Source organism: Mauremys mutica, chromosome 12 (assembly GCF_020497125.1).
Source record: "Mauremys mutica isolate MM-2020 ecotype Southern chromosome 12, ASM2049712v1, whole genome shotgun sequence".
Lineage (NCBI taxonomy): Eukaryota > Metazoa > Chordata > Testudines > Geoemydidae > Mauremys > Mauremys mutica.
The window spans coordinates 8,352,963-8,369,010 of NC_059083.1; the positions used below are offsets into that span (position 1 = coordinate 8,352,963).

Genomic DNA, 16,048 nt, shown 5'->3' on the forward strand with positions numbered 1-16,048 from the left:
ACTAGCAGAGAGGCTCCCCCATTAACAGCTCACTAAAGCCAACAACTGTGAGTGGGATCCAGTAGAAGGAGACGGGAGCGACGCGTTAAAGGAACATTTGTTTGTTGGACTTTCACATGGCAAGGTGAGGAACTGAGGCAAAGGCCACTGCCCAGCGTACTCCGGGGTGAGCGTTTTGCTCATGGTCATGTTTCCGAATCCTGCTTGTGGTGCTTTCCTGAATGCATGCCGGGTTTCTTTACCCCTTTTCATTAGAAGTTTGCTTTGCTCTACACAGATGCAGTGCTTGCGAGAGGGGAAGTACGGTGTCATTGAGGTGCCCGGGGTGGTGTGCAATTTTCCCAGATTTCTGGGTTGGGGGCTCAAGCCAGTTCTGTGTCATACTGTTGAAAGGAACCCCTAGATATTGAACCCGGCCCTTATTGCTGCTGACTCCACCTGGTAGAAGGGCTACATTCATAGGTGCTGGAACTAGGGGTGCTGGGGGTGCGGCAGCACCCCCTGGCTTGAAGTGGTTTCCATCACATACAGTGTTTACAGTTTGAGTCAATGGCTCTCAGCCCTCCCCACCCCCCCCCCCATACTATACACATTGTTCCAGCACCCCCGTAACATTTACCTCCATGGACATGGACACACTGCCTAACATCTGACTAAATCAGAATGGAAGTGTTTCAAACACCCTCTGCACTGGGGTAAATGCCGACACAAGATGCAAGATAGCGGGGTCCAGTTTAGCAAGGGGAATGAGTCTCGCAAGCTTTCGATCTGTTTTTAAAAAGCAGCAGTCTCGGGTTTTAGTTGTAGAATGCCGTGTACGGAAGTACTCCCATTTCACGTCACTCTCCGTTGGGCATATTTGCCATATAGATCATGGCTGGGCTGCAGGCGCCATCTTGGAATTCATCAAATTGAGCGGGAGTTGGATAAGATCAAACAAGATTAGGGTGCGGCTCAGCTGCCGGCGCCATCTTGGAATCCTTTAAGTTGGCCGGGTGTTGGTTCAGCCCCCGGCTAGTTAGCCCTGTTCAAAGTACCCGCTCTTTATCGCTTTTGCAATTTATAGTGGAAAATGTTGTAACAACGGACAGAATAAATTCCACCTCAAGATGGGATCCTCTCAGAGCTACACAAGGGTCAGAGAAAAACAGCAAACCCTCTTTGTCCTGTCTCCTTATACGTTGCAGTGGCTGAGGTTAAACCCTACCTCGCATTCAGATGGGACCATTTTAGAGCCCCTGTTTCACACTGCAACACACTGAGGGTAAACGCAGGGGTTCCCAAATGTGTTTATTGCGTGGACCATATTTAAATATGTAGCTCAACCTATGGATTCTCCTCTCCTTCCATTCCCTACCATGCAGCGGTCCTTGTGGCTAACGGGGAACTGGACTAGAAATGACCTCTCAAGGTCCCTTCCAGTCCTATGATTCTAACTGCAATGGTTGATTCTGAAAAGTACCATTAAGAACCTATGTAACACTTTTATCTATGAATTTTTTTTTTTGGCAGCTGAAACAAGGAGAAAGAGCCAGTGCTCTGTGACCAGCTAGCTCTCTGCTGAGCCTCACCGAGCAGCCTGCAGATCACTCTCTGAGATCCTCTGAGCTACACAATTTTACCACGTGGTAAGTCTTAGCAGACATGCAAAAAAGAAGCGCACTACTTTGGTTTTCTTGCCCCCATGCAATGCTTCCAAAAAATGGTTTTAAATGCTCCATTGAGCCAGAAACTTTTCACTCTCCTTCGTCAGCCTGGGGAGGGGAAAATAAAGACATGGGGAGCTTGGAAATTAATTGCTCAATAGGACCATGATCCTGATGGGTGTATCTCTTGGTGCTATGGACATTTAATAGTGAATGACGTCTGCTAGCGGATGCTCTCTATATAACTTTCTTTTTAACTACGTTTCTGTGGGGCTGATGTGCTCACTCCAATATTTAGAAATTAAGAGTGAGATTTTTAAAGATAAAAGCTGCTTTTTTGACCAAAAAATGAACTGTTTTTTGGATTTTGGCCAAACTATTTTGGGGGCTTTGGAAATTTTGAAATATGCAAAAGTTTTCTCAGATGGCACTGGCAGGCAGACCATGGCCTGTGTTGTTAGGGCTGGATCCAACTCCCTCTGAAATCAGTGGAAAAACTCCTATTGAAAACTTTGCAGGGGGGAGGGATAAACCCAGGGTTGTGAGTTCAATCCTTGAGGGGGCCACTTGGGGATCTGGGGCAAAAATCAGTACTTGGTCCTGCTAGTGAAGGCAGGGGGCAGGACTCAATGACCTTTCAGGGTCCTTTCCAGTTCTATGAGATAGGTATATCTCCATATATATTCTGTCCACATTTTCTGTAGAAGAACATCCCATTTTCTAACCAGCTCTAGTTTACACGGTGCCTGCCACCATGGAGTTCTGGTCACTGGCCCATTCTATGAGACAAATGCTAGATATTTAGTATGGTCTTTGAGAGGCCAGAAAAGGTAAGAATTTGTCTACCCTGATTAGAAAAAGAGTCTCGCCTTCGAAAATATTTTCTGACACCAATTTCAAATATAATTTATATAGTGTTTTTTTTGTTTTACAAAAAATTGTTAATAATTTAAGTGCCACCATCATGCTTTGCTCTCCCCAGGTCACAAAAATCTTATGGGGCCAGATCCCTCCCTGGCGTACCTCATCTATGTTGCAACAAAATTCCATGGGGGGGCGCTGTCTGCTCTGATCTGTAACACAGTCACGTTAGAGTTTCACTTGCAGAGTCTATCACCCCAAAGCAGAAACTGGGTAGTGTGGGGCATCCTCTGTCCTCACTTTAATTTTGTCCCTTATTTGTCATTGATTTGTCCCTGATTCCTCATTGAAGAGGTTGAGGGGGCTTGCTCAGCACCTCAGCCAGGCTGACCACTTCTAACTTTTTAAGTTTTCTGCACTGCAGTTTTTAAGCAGTTCGTGCCTTGCATATTTTGCCTTGTTAACAACAGTCACTCTGACAATGCTGATGTGGCAGCCTAAACTGTCTGAATTTGGGGAGTTACTAGAACAGGAAAAAATGCAGTAAACTTAGATCCCACCCTCACTGTCCTTCTCAGGCTCACTCACTGTTCTTTCCGGTCCATGTCACTAAATCCAACATTATCCTTCTCCACATCAGTCCCTCTTCTACCTGTGGAAGATCGAAATTGTCCACGTACCTGCTTGCTGAATGCCCTGGTAAGTCCATACTTGCTCACTGTGGGTCATATCTTCATTACTGCGGCCACAAGCAAACAGAAGAATCAAAATCTCCCAGGCAGAAGGGACACCAAGAAAGATAAATGTGAAGGGAAGCTGGAGCCAGCAGCACGGAGTTCGCAAAACCAGCCAAATAACAGTTATGAACCACGCAGTGCGATATCACTGCAGGCGAGAGTCTAACATACACGTCTGGGCTTCGCTAGCTCGGTGCAGTGAGACACTGCAATGAACAAATATGGTCACTAGACAGCTGGGGGGAGTGGATCAGGAAGTGCGTATGCAACAGGGCTGTTAGCATTCTGCCAGCACTCTCTGGCCTCTTTCCATCTTCCTGATTCATAGGGCTCTTCTCCCCACTCTGTGTGTGTGTGTGTGTGTGTGTGTGTGTGTGTGTGTGTGTGTGTGTGTTCTGGATTCACCCACCGTGCCTCTGTGTGTGTGTGTGTTCTGAATTCACCTACCGTGTGTGTGTGTGTGTGTTCTGGATTCACCCACCGTGCCTGTGTGTGTGTGTGTGTGTGTGTTCTGAATTCACCTACCGTGTGTGTGTGTGTGTGTGTGTTCTGGATTCACCTACTGTGTGTGTGTGTGTGTGTGTGTGTGTGTGTGTGTGTGATCTGGATTCACCGACCATGCATGTGTGTGTCTATGGCCTGTGTGTTCTGGAGTCACCTACTGTGTGTGTGTGTGTGTGTGTGTGTGTTCTGGATTTACCTACCGTGTGTGTGTGTGTGTGTGTGTGTGTAAGGCAGAACACAAAAGGACCAGGAGCATCCGAAGCCTGGTGTCTGACCTAGGCAGAAAGCTGGTGATTGGTTTTTGGGTCAAGGGTGCAGGAGGAAAAGATTGTCTGTGAAGAAGCTATTTCTTGCTGTTTGCTTCTTTCTGGGTTCACAGACCCAAGATTTTGTACGTGCCTTGTAAACAAACAAGATTGCATCCAAAAAATACCTGTCACTGGGGCGGCGCTGCGGAGGGGGGGCCCTGCAGGGGCTATCGCCACCCCAAAATTTATCTTACCCCCCCCACCCCATGTAGCCACCCTTCCCAGTGCAAAGGTCAAACGTTCCACAGATACTTCTCTGCTCCCATTCAAATTCATTCTTGCCATCCGGCAGAGTGGGGGGATTGAACCTGTCCCCACCCATGCTCCACCCTGAGGCCCCGCCCTCACTCGGCCTCTTCCTCCCAAGGCCCGTCACTCACACGGGTGGAGGGGAGCGAGGGGTGGAGAGGAGCGAGTGCGGGCGTGGCCTCTGGGCAGAGCACAGGTGGAGACGGGGGCGGGGGCCCCAGTCAGGGCACCGAGGCCCCTTCTGAGTGTGGGCCTGGTGCCACGTCACCAGTGGGGCCATTGTAAACCTGGTGCTGGACACCCCCCCTCTCATGGCATCTCCCATTGGCTAGTTCATGCGAGGAGCCCCCTAGCCAGCTGGTTGTTGTGGCTCCCATGTGGAGGCGTCTATCTCTCCCCATTCACCTAGGACCACATGGCATAAAAAAGTGGCCAGGTTAACCATCTTAACCAATCATTAACCAAAACGTCTGTTAGTCTATAAGGTGCCACAGGACTCTTTGCTGCTTCTACAGAACCAGACTAGCACGGCTACCCCTCTGATACTAACCATCTTTTGTGCAGCTATTCTGCAGCTGCAAGGAACCTTAGAAAGGTTTACATGCTCCTGGGAGAAGGATTTAACCCATCACAATTATCTGAGCTTGCTGTGTCCTCTTTCTATGAAGATTTTCATCTTGCATGCTCATACCAGTGACTCACCATCGCCATAACAACTGCCAAGAAAAATCTCCTGACATATCTTGATGCTGTGATTGGATGAAATTCATCTGGTGATTATCCTGATATGTTCATGTTCTGATTCCCAGCTGGTCTTTGGAAAGTCACTCTCAATTAGAAGAGTTTACGACTGTTACCCTGTGGGTGGCACTCACTCTTTTCTGGGCCCTTCACATTCCTCTCTCTGCTGAGCAGCTCTGAGCTCCCAGGTAAGACGTGCCTCTTGTATCTTGCAGAGGTATTGAGTTAGTGCAATAGTCAGAGGATATGCAGAGATGGGTAGCAAGATAAAACCCTAGCATAGATAATATGGTGGAACACTGTGAGGAGGAAAGAAATAGGAGTGTGTGACTCTACTCTTTCTCTCTCGCTCTATTTCTTTCTCAATTCTGTATCAGGGAAGTACGTTAGGCCTCAGTTCTGAAATGTAACATCTGGGATTTCCCACACAGAGCAGGGGAGAGGAAACTGAAGAGTTGTGTGTGTAATTTAGATTGTAAGTTTTTTGGAGACTTTAATTTTTCTGTAAAGTCCCATGTACATCTGTCTAAGCAACCAGACTAATCGATATGAGCCCTTTTCAGGGTAAGGTTGCCTACATCAGTGGTTCTCAACCAGGGCCGCCCAGAGGATTCCGGGGGCCTGGGGTCTTCGGTGGCGGGGGGGTCCCTTCTGTTCCAGGACCCACCGCCGAAGTGCCCTGAAGACCCACGGCGGGGGCCACCTGCCGCCAAAGCGGGACCCGCCGCCGAAGCGCAGCCGGGTCTTCAGTGGTAATTCAGTGGTGGGAGCCCCCGCCGCAGGTCTGCAGGGCACTTCAGCGGAGGGTCCCGGAACGGAAGGGCCCCCCCCCCCGCCGCCGCCGAATTACCGCCGAAGACCCGGCTGCACTTTGGCCTTCCCGCTTCTGCGGTAATTCGCCGGCGGGGGGTCCTTCCGCCCTGGAGCGAAAGGACCCCCCCGCCGGCGAAGACTGGGAGCGGCAGAAGCTCCGGGGGCCCGGGCCCCGCAAGAGTTTTCCGGGCCTCCCGGAGTGAGTGAAGGACCCCGCTCCAGGGGCCCCGAAAAACTCTCGTGGGGGCCCCGGCGGGACCCGGGGCAAATTGCCCCACTTGCCCCCCCCCTCTGGGCGGCCCTGTTCTCAACACCCCTGGGGGTACACAGAGGTCTTCCAGGGGGCACATCAGTTCATGTAGATATTTGCCTAGTTTTACAACAGGCTCCATAAAAAGCACTAGCCAAGTCAGTACAAACTAAAATTTCATACAATGACTTGTTTATCTGCTCTATAGACTATCTGCTGAAATCGAAGTACAATATTTCTATTCCAATTGATTTCTTTTATAATTATATGGTAAAAATGAGAAAGGCAGCAATTTTTCAGTAATAGTGTTCTGTGACACTTTTGTATTTTTATATCTGCTTTTGTAAGCAAATAGATTTTAAGTGAGGTGAAACATGGGGGTACGCAAGACAAATCAGACTCCTGAAAGGGGTTCAGTAGTCTGGAAAGCTTGAGATCCACTGGCCTATATCATATTGGTGATTATGGAGAGAGGGATGGTGGTGAAAGAAAATAAAAACGAAAGGGAAATATGACACGTTAGCCTGGGTGTCCTTGTCAAGTGCACACATGATGTTGCATCAGCTTGGAGAAAGGAAAGAGAATCCTGCCACGAGGTGAGATGTGTCCAAAAGGAATCTGTTTCCTCCAGCAGATCCCCTAGCCAGCCAAGTTGAAGCATGTGTGTGTGTGTGTTCCTTCTACGTTTCTCTTTTCCTTCTGTGCCTGCTCCTCTCTTTCCCTCAATTTTTCATTTCTCCTCCTCCCCATGATTAACCTTTCTTTCCCCTCCCTCTCTCTGAGTCTCCCCCTTCTCCTTCTCTCCTTTCCATCCCTTTCCGACCCTTTCAGTGCCCAACACACTTTTCTCAACCTGTCCCCAATTTCACTGCCTGCTCCTCACTCACCGGAGGAGGAGTAGAAATGCACCTTGAAGCTCAGCGTGGCTGAGAGCAGGGATTGAAATAGATTGAAACAGGAGAGGGGAGCCCCTCAGCACTCCAGCCTCAGAGGAGAGGCGGCTGTGAAGGGGCCCACATGCTCTGGAAAACAACAGCCTGTGAAATCTACCGCTCAGAACCCGCAATGCCAAGGCAACTGTCTTTAACTCATCCACGGAAATGGATCTCGGGCTGTAGCATCCCTGACATCACAACTACCTCCTGCTTACATGGCTCCGGAACTGACTCTCCCATCGCATTAGAATTTGGGAGGGGCCTGTGCCACTAGAAATGGACGACATTTTTCTTCCTTTCGGAGAAAAATGCAGATTCAGCAACACCAAAATGGCTTATGAATGATTAACAAATTGTTGTGGCCAATAATAATAACATTAATAATGAATGGGGCGCATGTATACTTCTTTTATTCTCCTTTCACATACCCACCCCCAAATGTTGAGCCACTTTTGCTCCAAATCTGGAAAAATGTATCCTAAGCCAGCCCTGATGTGGGAAAGTTGAGATGGACGGGTGAAAGTCTCAGTGATTTAACAGGGGATTATAATGGAAACACTTAGGCAGCCTTATTCACAGCTATTGCCAGTGCTGTGCTGTTGCAAACCGACAAGAGATCCTGATTATGGGAGAAAGCTCAGGGCCAGCATTGCTTACAGCTGTCTCTGATGACGTGGGTGTACAATACTTAGGCTGTTGTGGTGCTGATCTCAAGTCGAGGCCTCTAGGTGGTACTATAAGACACCCAATAACAGAAACTAGCTCTGCCACCTTTGAATAACGTACACTTCTTTGCAGCCAGCCGATACTGATTGCAGCCAGAAGATACAGGAAAGCAATGTGCTCCACTTGCTACATGGGTCAATCAGAGAATGGAGGAGAGACAGCTAAGGCACTTACTAACCCTCCAGGTTCACAGACAAAAAACAGACCAGGTAAGCGAAGCTTCGCTGTCATTAGACAAACAGAAGAACGAAAAAGAAGTATGGAAAGAATTGCCGTGTTTACAAGCTTACCACTGAGCCTTTAATCAAAAGGTTCACAGCGTTCCGGTACTTCTGAGAATTGTACTTTTCTCAGGTGTACCAGAACGCTGTTCTCCTCCCAACAGAAGTACCAGAACTGGAGTGTTCTGGCATGACTCGGGCCCTGTTCTTGTCTGATCCTATTTGTTAACCATCGGAGGTTGTGGGAGGACAAGAAATAGCTGCGTAGATGCTCAGTATTGTGTCTCCTTCACACGTCTTAGAAGACAGTGTAAAGTGCCACACTAATTGTTACATAACATAACACTACAGGCCAGCCCTATGTACTCCGTGGCAAACTGGATTTAAATTCTGCTTCGGTGTTCCTGGATTTCTGTTGCATCTGGTGGAAATTCTCTGGTGGCATCAGATAAATTACAAATGTGAGCTCTTATGAGATTAAATATGAAAAAGATAATGCAATCAGTCAATGGTGGATTACCACTGGAAGAGCGCTTGCTTTCTGCTTCCTCCTCACCCTGGCCCCGGGGCCACGGCAGGGGCACAGAGCTTCTCCAGTCTCACGGCCACAGTGGGGGTGCGGAAAGGAGCAAGCAGGGGCCCCGGGGAAAGGGGTGGAATGGGGTGGCACCATGGGTGGGGCCGCAGGCGGAAAGGATGGGCGGGGCCACGGTATTTAAAACAGACTTCAACAAGAAACTGCAGAACTGGAATTAATTTGCAAACCGGACACCAGCAAATTAGGCCTGAATAAAGACTGGGAGTGGTTGGGTCACTACAAAAAGTAATTTTCCCTCTGTTGATATTCACCCCTTCTTGTCACCTGTTGGGAATGGGCCACATCCACCTTGATTGAACTGGCCTTGTTAGCTCTGAACCCCCCACCCCACTTGGTAAGGCAACTCCCATCTTTTCATGTGCTGTATATTTATACCTGCCTACTGTATTTTCACTCCATGCATCTGATGAAGTGGGTTATAGCCCACAAAAGCTTAAGCCCAAATAAATTTGCTAGTCTCTAAGGTGCCACAAGGACTCCTTGTTTTGTTTTTAATTTAATGTTTTTCATCTTGGGTATTTTTTTTTGACCATTTAAAATTTTTGAAAAAAATTGAAAAATTAAAAGCAATTTCACAACTGTTGTGAAATTGTTCATTTTTCAAGCAGCTCTAGTTATAATAAATTAAGCTTATTTTATTCTGTTCCTACCTTTTCTATATGTGTCACATTGTTATCTGTAAGTTTTAGCGTTAACACCCCATAGTGATGAATTGGGTAGTTGCCCTCTCTCCGAGCTGTTGTTTCAGGCTTTCTGCAGACTCAGGCAGATACTGCTGCATTGGTTGCACTCATGTCACCTTTTCAAGCTGTTCTTTGCAACCACGAGTACTAGAAACATGCATTTTTAGAATAAAGGTCAGATTCTGGAGCACAATTATGCAGCAAGGTATGAACCCTGCCGCCACAGAATTGTAGTGTACACAGGGCTCTGGCTATAATGCACAATATTACATTCCCCAGGATTTACTAGCAAGTGCAGTTCACAACAGATAGCGATTGCAAACTAATACTTGACCACTGGGGGCTTGGCTGCAGACACTGTTGATAAATGTGGCTCCTCTATCTCTCCTAAAGCAGCCTCAAGAACATTAATGTGTTGGGTTTTTTTTCAGATGAATCTCACTTTTGGATTTGCCGTATCCTCTGGAAATATAGATTGGTCCAGTTTATAGTTTTTCTCATTATTGCTATTATTGTTTTGGCAGGTGAGTTGACAGCAATTCCTAATTGAGTTTTTAGTGTTTCTTTACCCTTCACAGTCAGAATCCTGGAAGACGCACAATCCAGCCTCCCCACCTTAGTAGTGCTGAACCAGCATGTGATAGGAAAGCAAACAGCCTGAAGTCTGACATTTCTGCTTTGCTTCATCCCTCTGGCTGAAACTAGTTGTTTCACCCCCATCAAAATAATTCTTACAACCTTCTGGCTGAGAATCTCTAGAGCCTCTCTGCTTTGGAGTGGGGACTTGAAATTTGACAGATTCCTTCCCAGTCACTTGTGGGAGAACTTCTCTGTCCTTCAGGGGGGCGTCGTGAGAAAGGCCTCGGACAACAATCAGCACTCGAATTATTTTTATAGATTCATTCACTTGAGCGATTTAGCCTGCATCCTTCCTACAAAGTTGGTGGGTTCCAGCCTGAGTTAAATCAGAGCCTAGATCCTAACCCATCCCCCAGCCAGGTCAGCTAGTGTGGGCATAAATCACCTTCAAACACATGTCATTGTTTTTACCTGTGTGGACGGGAGCTAAAACCTGGGGAAGAGTCTGGGTTAACAGTTCGGTGTAGACATACCCTTTGTGTCAAGGGCGTGCCGCTGGCGGTCCCATGAAAAGCCATCCAAATTTGGGGACGTTATAAGCCTTTGAAAAAATTCCATTCAGAGGTGCTCAGCAGAGATTTGTGAGAGGCTGGGATTTTGAGTGGCCTCCTGGCCTTAACTTTGGAGTGTTTGACTTTGCAAACGTAACTTTCCATGTCATTTTTTGTCTGTATTAGACTGTAGGTTCCTCTGGGAAGTAGCCAGGTCTTAATTCTTACGTGTAACATTCTATGCGCACCTCCGTCCATATCTAAGTACACCTCTACCCTGATATAACGTGACCCGATATAACACGAATTCGGATATAACGCGGTAAAGCAGCGCTCCGGGAGCGGGGAGGGCTGCGCACTCCGGTGGATCAAAGCAAGTTCAATATAATGCGGTTTCATCTATAACGCGGTAAGATTTTTCAGCTCCCAAGGACCGCATTATATCAAGGTAGCGGTGTAATCATAAATGGGCCACAACAATAGAGATTTTCCTAGAATGTGTAAAATTGATAGTGGTTTAGGGGCATTTTCCATCCCTGAATGGTCACGTTTGCAGATAGGAAGGCCGGACCCCTGGGTGTAAAAATGCATGGCTCTGTCTGAACTTCCCATAACTGCACATATAAATAGGTTCTCAGCACCTGAGATCGTCATTTAGATGCCTACCTAGCATTTAGCCATGCAGCTATCTCATGTGAAGTCTAAATGTGATTTCAGGCCACCTCTGCTGGCCAAAAAGCACTCCCAGCCTCAGTTTCCCTCCCCAAGGTGAGCGTCCTTAGTTTTCCAGACACCAGTCAGTGCTGGAAATGTGGCTGAACCCTCCGGCTAAGTTACAAACAAATGTAACCCCCTTCCCTGGTAACAAAAGTCCAGCTAAAAGTCCCACCCTCCAGGGTGAGTTCCCAGTTCCTTCTGGGTTACCTTTCCGTCTCTCTGGGATGGAGCACTTACCCCCCAGGCTGGAGTAGCAGCCTCCTGCAGACCCTACCTCAGAGCCTTCCAGAGGCTCCTACCCACTCTCTGTGGTTCCACTCTCAACTGATTTATTTCACCCCCCTTAGTCCCACCCCCTCAGGCTGGGAAGCACACAATTATATATGGCACAGGTCAGGCAGGCCCCATCTCTCCTTAAAGGCCAAGTCCCCCGGTGACGATGTTATTCGACAGTATTGGCATACCCATTTCATAAAACCCTGCCATCAGCCTGCGGTTCTTGTGTCTGATTGCCAGCTTCCAGGTATGTTGCACATTAAACCGCTCACCTCCTTGCTTGCCAATATGCTATGACGGAATTTATACTGGGGATGTGGGGCCTGGTGTTCCTCCCATTGAGATCAACGGCAAAGCTCCTGTAGCCTTTCATGATGCAGGATCAAAGCTTCGTGGCAGAGCTAATCTTGTTAAACTCCGGTGTCGATCTTATATCTAACAATATAAGCTGCAGACGGGGTATTTGAACCTGCCAATAGCACATTCCAAGTAAAATACAGAGAAGGGCAATAAAAATGATCGGGGAATGGAGCAGCTTCCTTGTGAGGAGAGATTAACAAGACCAGGACTATATAGCTTAGAAAAGAGACAACTAAGTGAGGAGATGATAGAGGTCTATAAAATCATGAATGGCCTAGTGCAAGTGAATAGGGAAGTGCTATTTACCCCTTCACATAATACACACACTGGGGTCACCTAATGAAATTAACAGGCAGCAGGTTTAAAACAAACAAAAGGCAGTATTTCCTCACCCAGTGCACAGTCAACCTGTGGAACTCCTTGCTGGGGGATGATGTGAAGGCCAAAAATATAACTGGGTTCAATTAGAAGTAGATAAATTCAAGGAGGAAGGGTCCATCAATGGCTATTAGCCAAGAGGGTCAGGGATGCATCCCCATGCTCTGGGTGTCCCTAAACCTCCAACTGCTAGAAGCTGGATGACACAGGGGATGGATCACTCGATAAATTGCCCTGCTCTGTTCATTCCCTCTGAAGCATCTGGCAGCAGCCACTGTCAGAGACAGGACACTGGGCTAGATGGACCATTGGTCTGACCCAGTATGGCTGTTCTTACGTTCTTGTCACCCAAGTGTAGACCCCGCACACAATCTTTGGGCCACTTACGTCCTATTTTGAGAACTTAAGTGGGTGGGGGGTTTAATCCTTGTACACAGGCTCTCAGCCCGGGGTGGAATATCACTCTTTGCCTCTGAATCCTGTACAGAGAGGAGATGGGAAAGAGCCTCATTGTTGTGTTAATTTCATTTTCAGTGGTTAGCAGAAGGCCCTGCCCAAATCATGCTGCTACCACATGTCCAGTTGATTGGATTGGGTCCCAAGGCAGAACATACCCATGGAAATGCTACTACTTCTCCCAAGTCGATGGGGACTGGAACTCCAGCCAGAGAAACTGCTCTTTGCTCGGTGCCTCCCTGGCTACAGTTGACACCTGGGAGGAAAAGGTGAGAAACTCTGCGATCCCAATAGTCCTTGGCAACAGCTAGATAGTGACTGTGGAGATGCTGCGCGGAACTCTGTAGTTAAACCTGAGGAATATTTTATGCTAGGACTCAGCAACTCTAGAACAAGGAGATGCCTCGGTACCAAGTCTCATGATGAGAAGCCAAAATAAGGCCCTGATCCTGCAGTGCGCTCCACGCAACCAGATTCCTGCACTCCCAGAGGCAGGGGTCTGCCCAAGCTGAATCTATTCTAGTCCAGTCTATAGAGCAGGGGTCAGCAACCTTTCAGAAGTGGTGTCATTCTAATTTAGTCATTCTAATTTAGTCATTAGTCATTCTAATTTAAAGTTTCGTGTGCCAGTCATACATGTTAACGTTTTTAGAAGGTCTCTTTCTATAAGGCAGTGAGTGCCACTGAAAATCAGCTCATGTGCCAGCTTTGGCACGAGTGCCATAAGTTGCCTACCTCTGCTATAGAGGTTCTTATGCTGCACTCATCGCTGATGGGCTAATAATATTCTTATTAATATATTCTTAATAATATAATAGCCTCTTTTGCCCACAGCATCACACTGTTGACTCATTTCAATTTGTGATTCCCCCTTTAGCCACTTATGGGATGAGGGCCTGAGTACATCTGGGGATAATTGGCATGTTAAAATTGTTCACGTGGTCTTACGTTCCACGTATAAAAAAAACTATTGGATTTTTTCCCCAATCTCTGATGTATATTATTGCATAGGCTGGTCCTGTAAATGAGTTCCACGTGTGGAATGTGATGCAGACATTTGTGTCTTTACTGCATCTTCTCCATTAGCTTCTCAGTAACATGTAATGCACAATATTTGTTTTCACTTTTTTTTTAATAAGGAGTTCATGCTGCACTATAAGGGACGCTCAGAAACCTGGATTGGCCTTACCAGGGAACAAGAAGACAAGCCCTGGAAATGGGTAAATGGCACCCCATTCAAGGACCAGTAAGTCCATTTCTTTACGTTCCCTTTCTATCATGGTCTAAGGTGACTAACGTGCAGGGAGATATTCTCAGCTGGTCTTCATTGGAATAGCTCCATTGACTTCTGCAACTTAAGTGGAGCTATATGACTTACGCCAGCTGGGAATCTGCCCCACTGACTCCAACGGGGTTGTTTGTTTTTTAAATCCCATGGCCTTTGTGTTGCAGGTTTCCAATAAGGGGAGGAGGTGAATGCGCGTATCTGAATGACGACAAAGGTATCAGCAGCTCAAGATGCAGCACAGGGAGACGCTGGGTCTGCAGCAGGCCAGACTGATGCACAAAGCCAAGGCAAAAGGCAATGCGAGGCCTTCGGAATGCGGGAGAGTGATTAGTCGTCACTTTGCTTTCTGAACTGGAGATATTGACCCCTGTCAACTCACTGAGGACTGGTCTAAACCTGTGTTTCGATGGAAAATTGGGCTGGGAAATGGAGTTCTCATAGATTCTGAGGCCAGAAGGGGTCACTGTGATCCCCTCTCCTAGATGGGAGACTGCGGTGCATTGTGGGAGACGTAGTCTGACCAAGACGCCTGGCATGTAGAGGAGAATGGGAGCATGAGGAAACAGAACTACATCTCCCATCAGGTACCACAGCAGCATTTCCAAATCAAAGTATTTCAATTTTGGATAAAAAAATTGAAGTTTTCTACACAAAACCCCTCCCCTATATTCTGACCAGCTCTGGTCTCAACTAATGTGCCAAATGGGCCTTCACCAACGTAAAAGTTATTTTTCTGAATATTAATATATTTTTCCATATGACCAGCTACCAAAACCATCAAAGAAAACACTATGTTCTTCCCTTCCTCCTGAAGCAATACCTCTCCTACCAGCTTCTCAAGCTGGATGTTGCAAACAAGCTGTTACCAAAGGACTGTAATCACGCTGCCTTTCCTATAGTGTTAAATGAGAAGACGGTCTTGCTGTGGAAAAGGTTGAGATCCCTTGATCTACCCACTGCACAAACAATTCACGAACAGGCATTCTCATGTTAGTCAATAAAAAAAGTGGGAGCGACACTCTGTGTATTGGACCTTATTCGCTAAGATGTGAGAGGTAGCTGTGGTTAGGTGACTAATAAAGCAATAAGCCACCAAAGGGTATGCAGTGATAGGCTACTGGCCTGTCCTTCTGTGGGCCCCATCCTCCGTTATTATTATCATGAGTCATTGTGTATTATGGCTGTGCATTGTGTATTATGGCTGTGCATGAGTCATTGTGCATATGGCTGTGCATTGTGTATTATAGCTGACATCAGGACCCCATTGTGTCGAGTGCTGCACAGACAGACAGGAAGAGACAGTCCCTGCCCCAGCTGCGATCAGAGACCCGTTGTGCTGGGTGCTACACAGATGCACAGCGAGAGACAAGCCCTGCCCCAAAGAGCTTGAAATCTAAATATACAAAGGGAGTATCGTTATCCCCCTGTTACGGATGGGGAACTGGGGCCCAGGGAGCAGGGGTGCTGAAACTCAGGGTGCTGGGGTGCCAGTGAATAAACAAACTGTACCCAGAAAATCTCAGTGCTCTGAGACGTAGAGATGTAGGACCGTGGTCACGCTTTAAGACAGATGCGGACAAACTGGATAAAGTCCAGAAGACACTGACAAAAAAATGATCCGCTGTTTAGAAAACATAACTTCTGAGGAGATGAAAGACTTGGTCAAGTTCAGTCTAGAGACGAGATGGCTGAGGGGGGACATGATAATAACCTGCCAATATGTAAATGGTTCTTATACAGAGGGCTGTGATCAATTGTTCTCCCTGTCCACAGAAGATAGGACAAGAAGGAACCTGCTGAGTCTGCAGAAAGGGCGATTTAGGTGGGATATTAGGGGAAAAACTTCTAACTCTAAGGAGAGAGACTCTGGAACAGGCTTCTGAGGGAGGTTGTGGAATCCCCATCACTGAAAGTTTTTAAGAATAACTTAGACAAAGTCACTTCCCTGAAATAGCCTTTCCAGATAGCCTTACTAACCGGGTGGTTGTGCATATCCAATCTAGTTTTGCTAGACATGGCGTATCTGACATAGTGATGTCTGACAACGGGCCCCGATTCAGTGGGCATGAGTTTAAACAGTTTGCAGTGATGTACAGGTTTCAACATGTAACCACTAGTCCCCGTTCTCCCCAACCCAGCAGGTTGGCAGAAAACGGTACTAAAATAATAAA

At 47.2% G+C, this 16,048-nt stretch overlaps 1 protein-coding gene across 3 annotated transcripts; it reads left to right on the plus strand.

Annotated features, from left to right (window-relative positions):
* The first annotated feature begins 996 nt into the window (after nt 1–996).
* Nucleotides 997–16,048, plus strand: LOC123344980 (C-type lectin domain family 2 member D-like). 3 transcript variants are annotated; one of them, XM_044981485.1, is made up of 7 exons: nt 997–1,136; nt 1,513–1,628; nt 7,843–7,979; nt 9,704–9,796; nt 12,668–12,858; nt 13,729–13,835; nt 14,042–16,048. In XM_044981485.1, exons 3-7 carry the CDS (start codon nt 7,883–7,885, stop codon nt 14,148–14,150), a joined length of 597 nt encoding a protein of 198 aa, XP_044837420.1. In that variant the 5' UTR covers nt 997–1,136; nt 1,513–1,628; nt 7,843–7,882; the 3' UTR covers nt 14,151–16,048. The 3 variants fall into 3 exon arrangements, with proteins under 3 accessions (XP_044837420.1, XP_044837422.1, XP_044837421.1); XM_044981487.1 differs by lacking the exon at nt 997–1,136 and having other exon boundaries at nt 1,439–1,628; XM_044981486.1 differs by lacking the exons at nt 997–1,136; nt 1,513–1,628 and adding an exon at nt 5,143–5,234.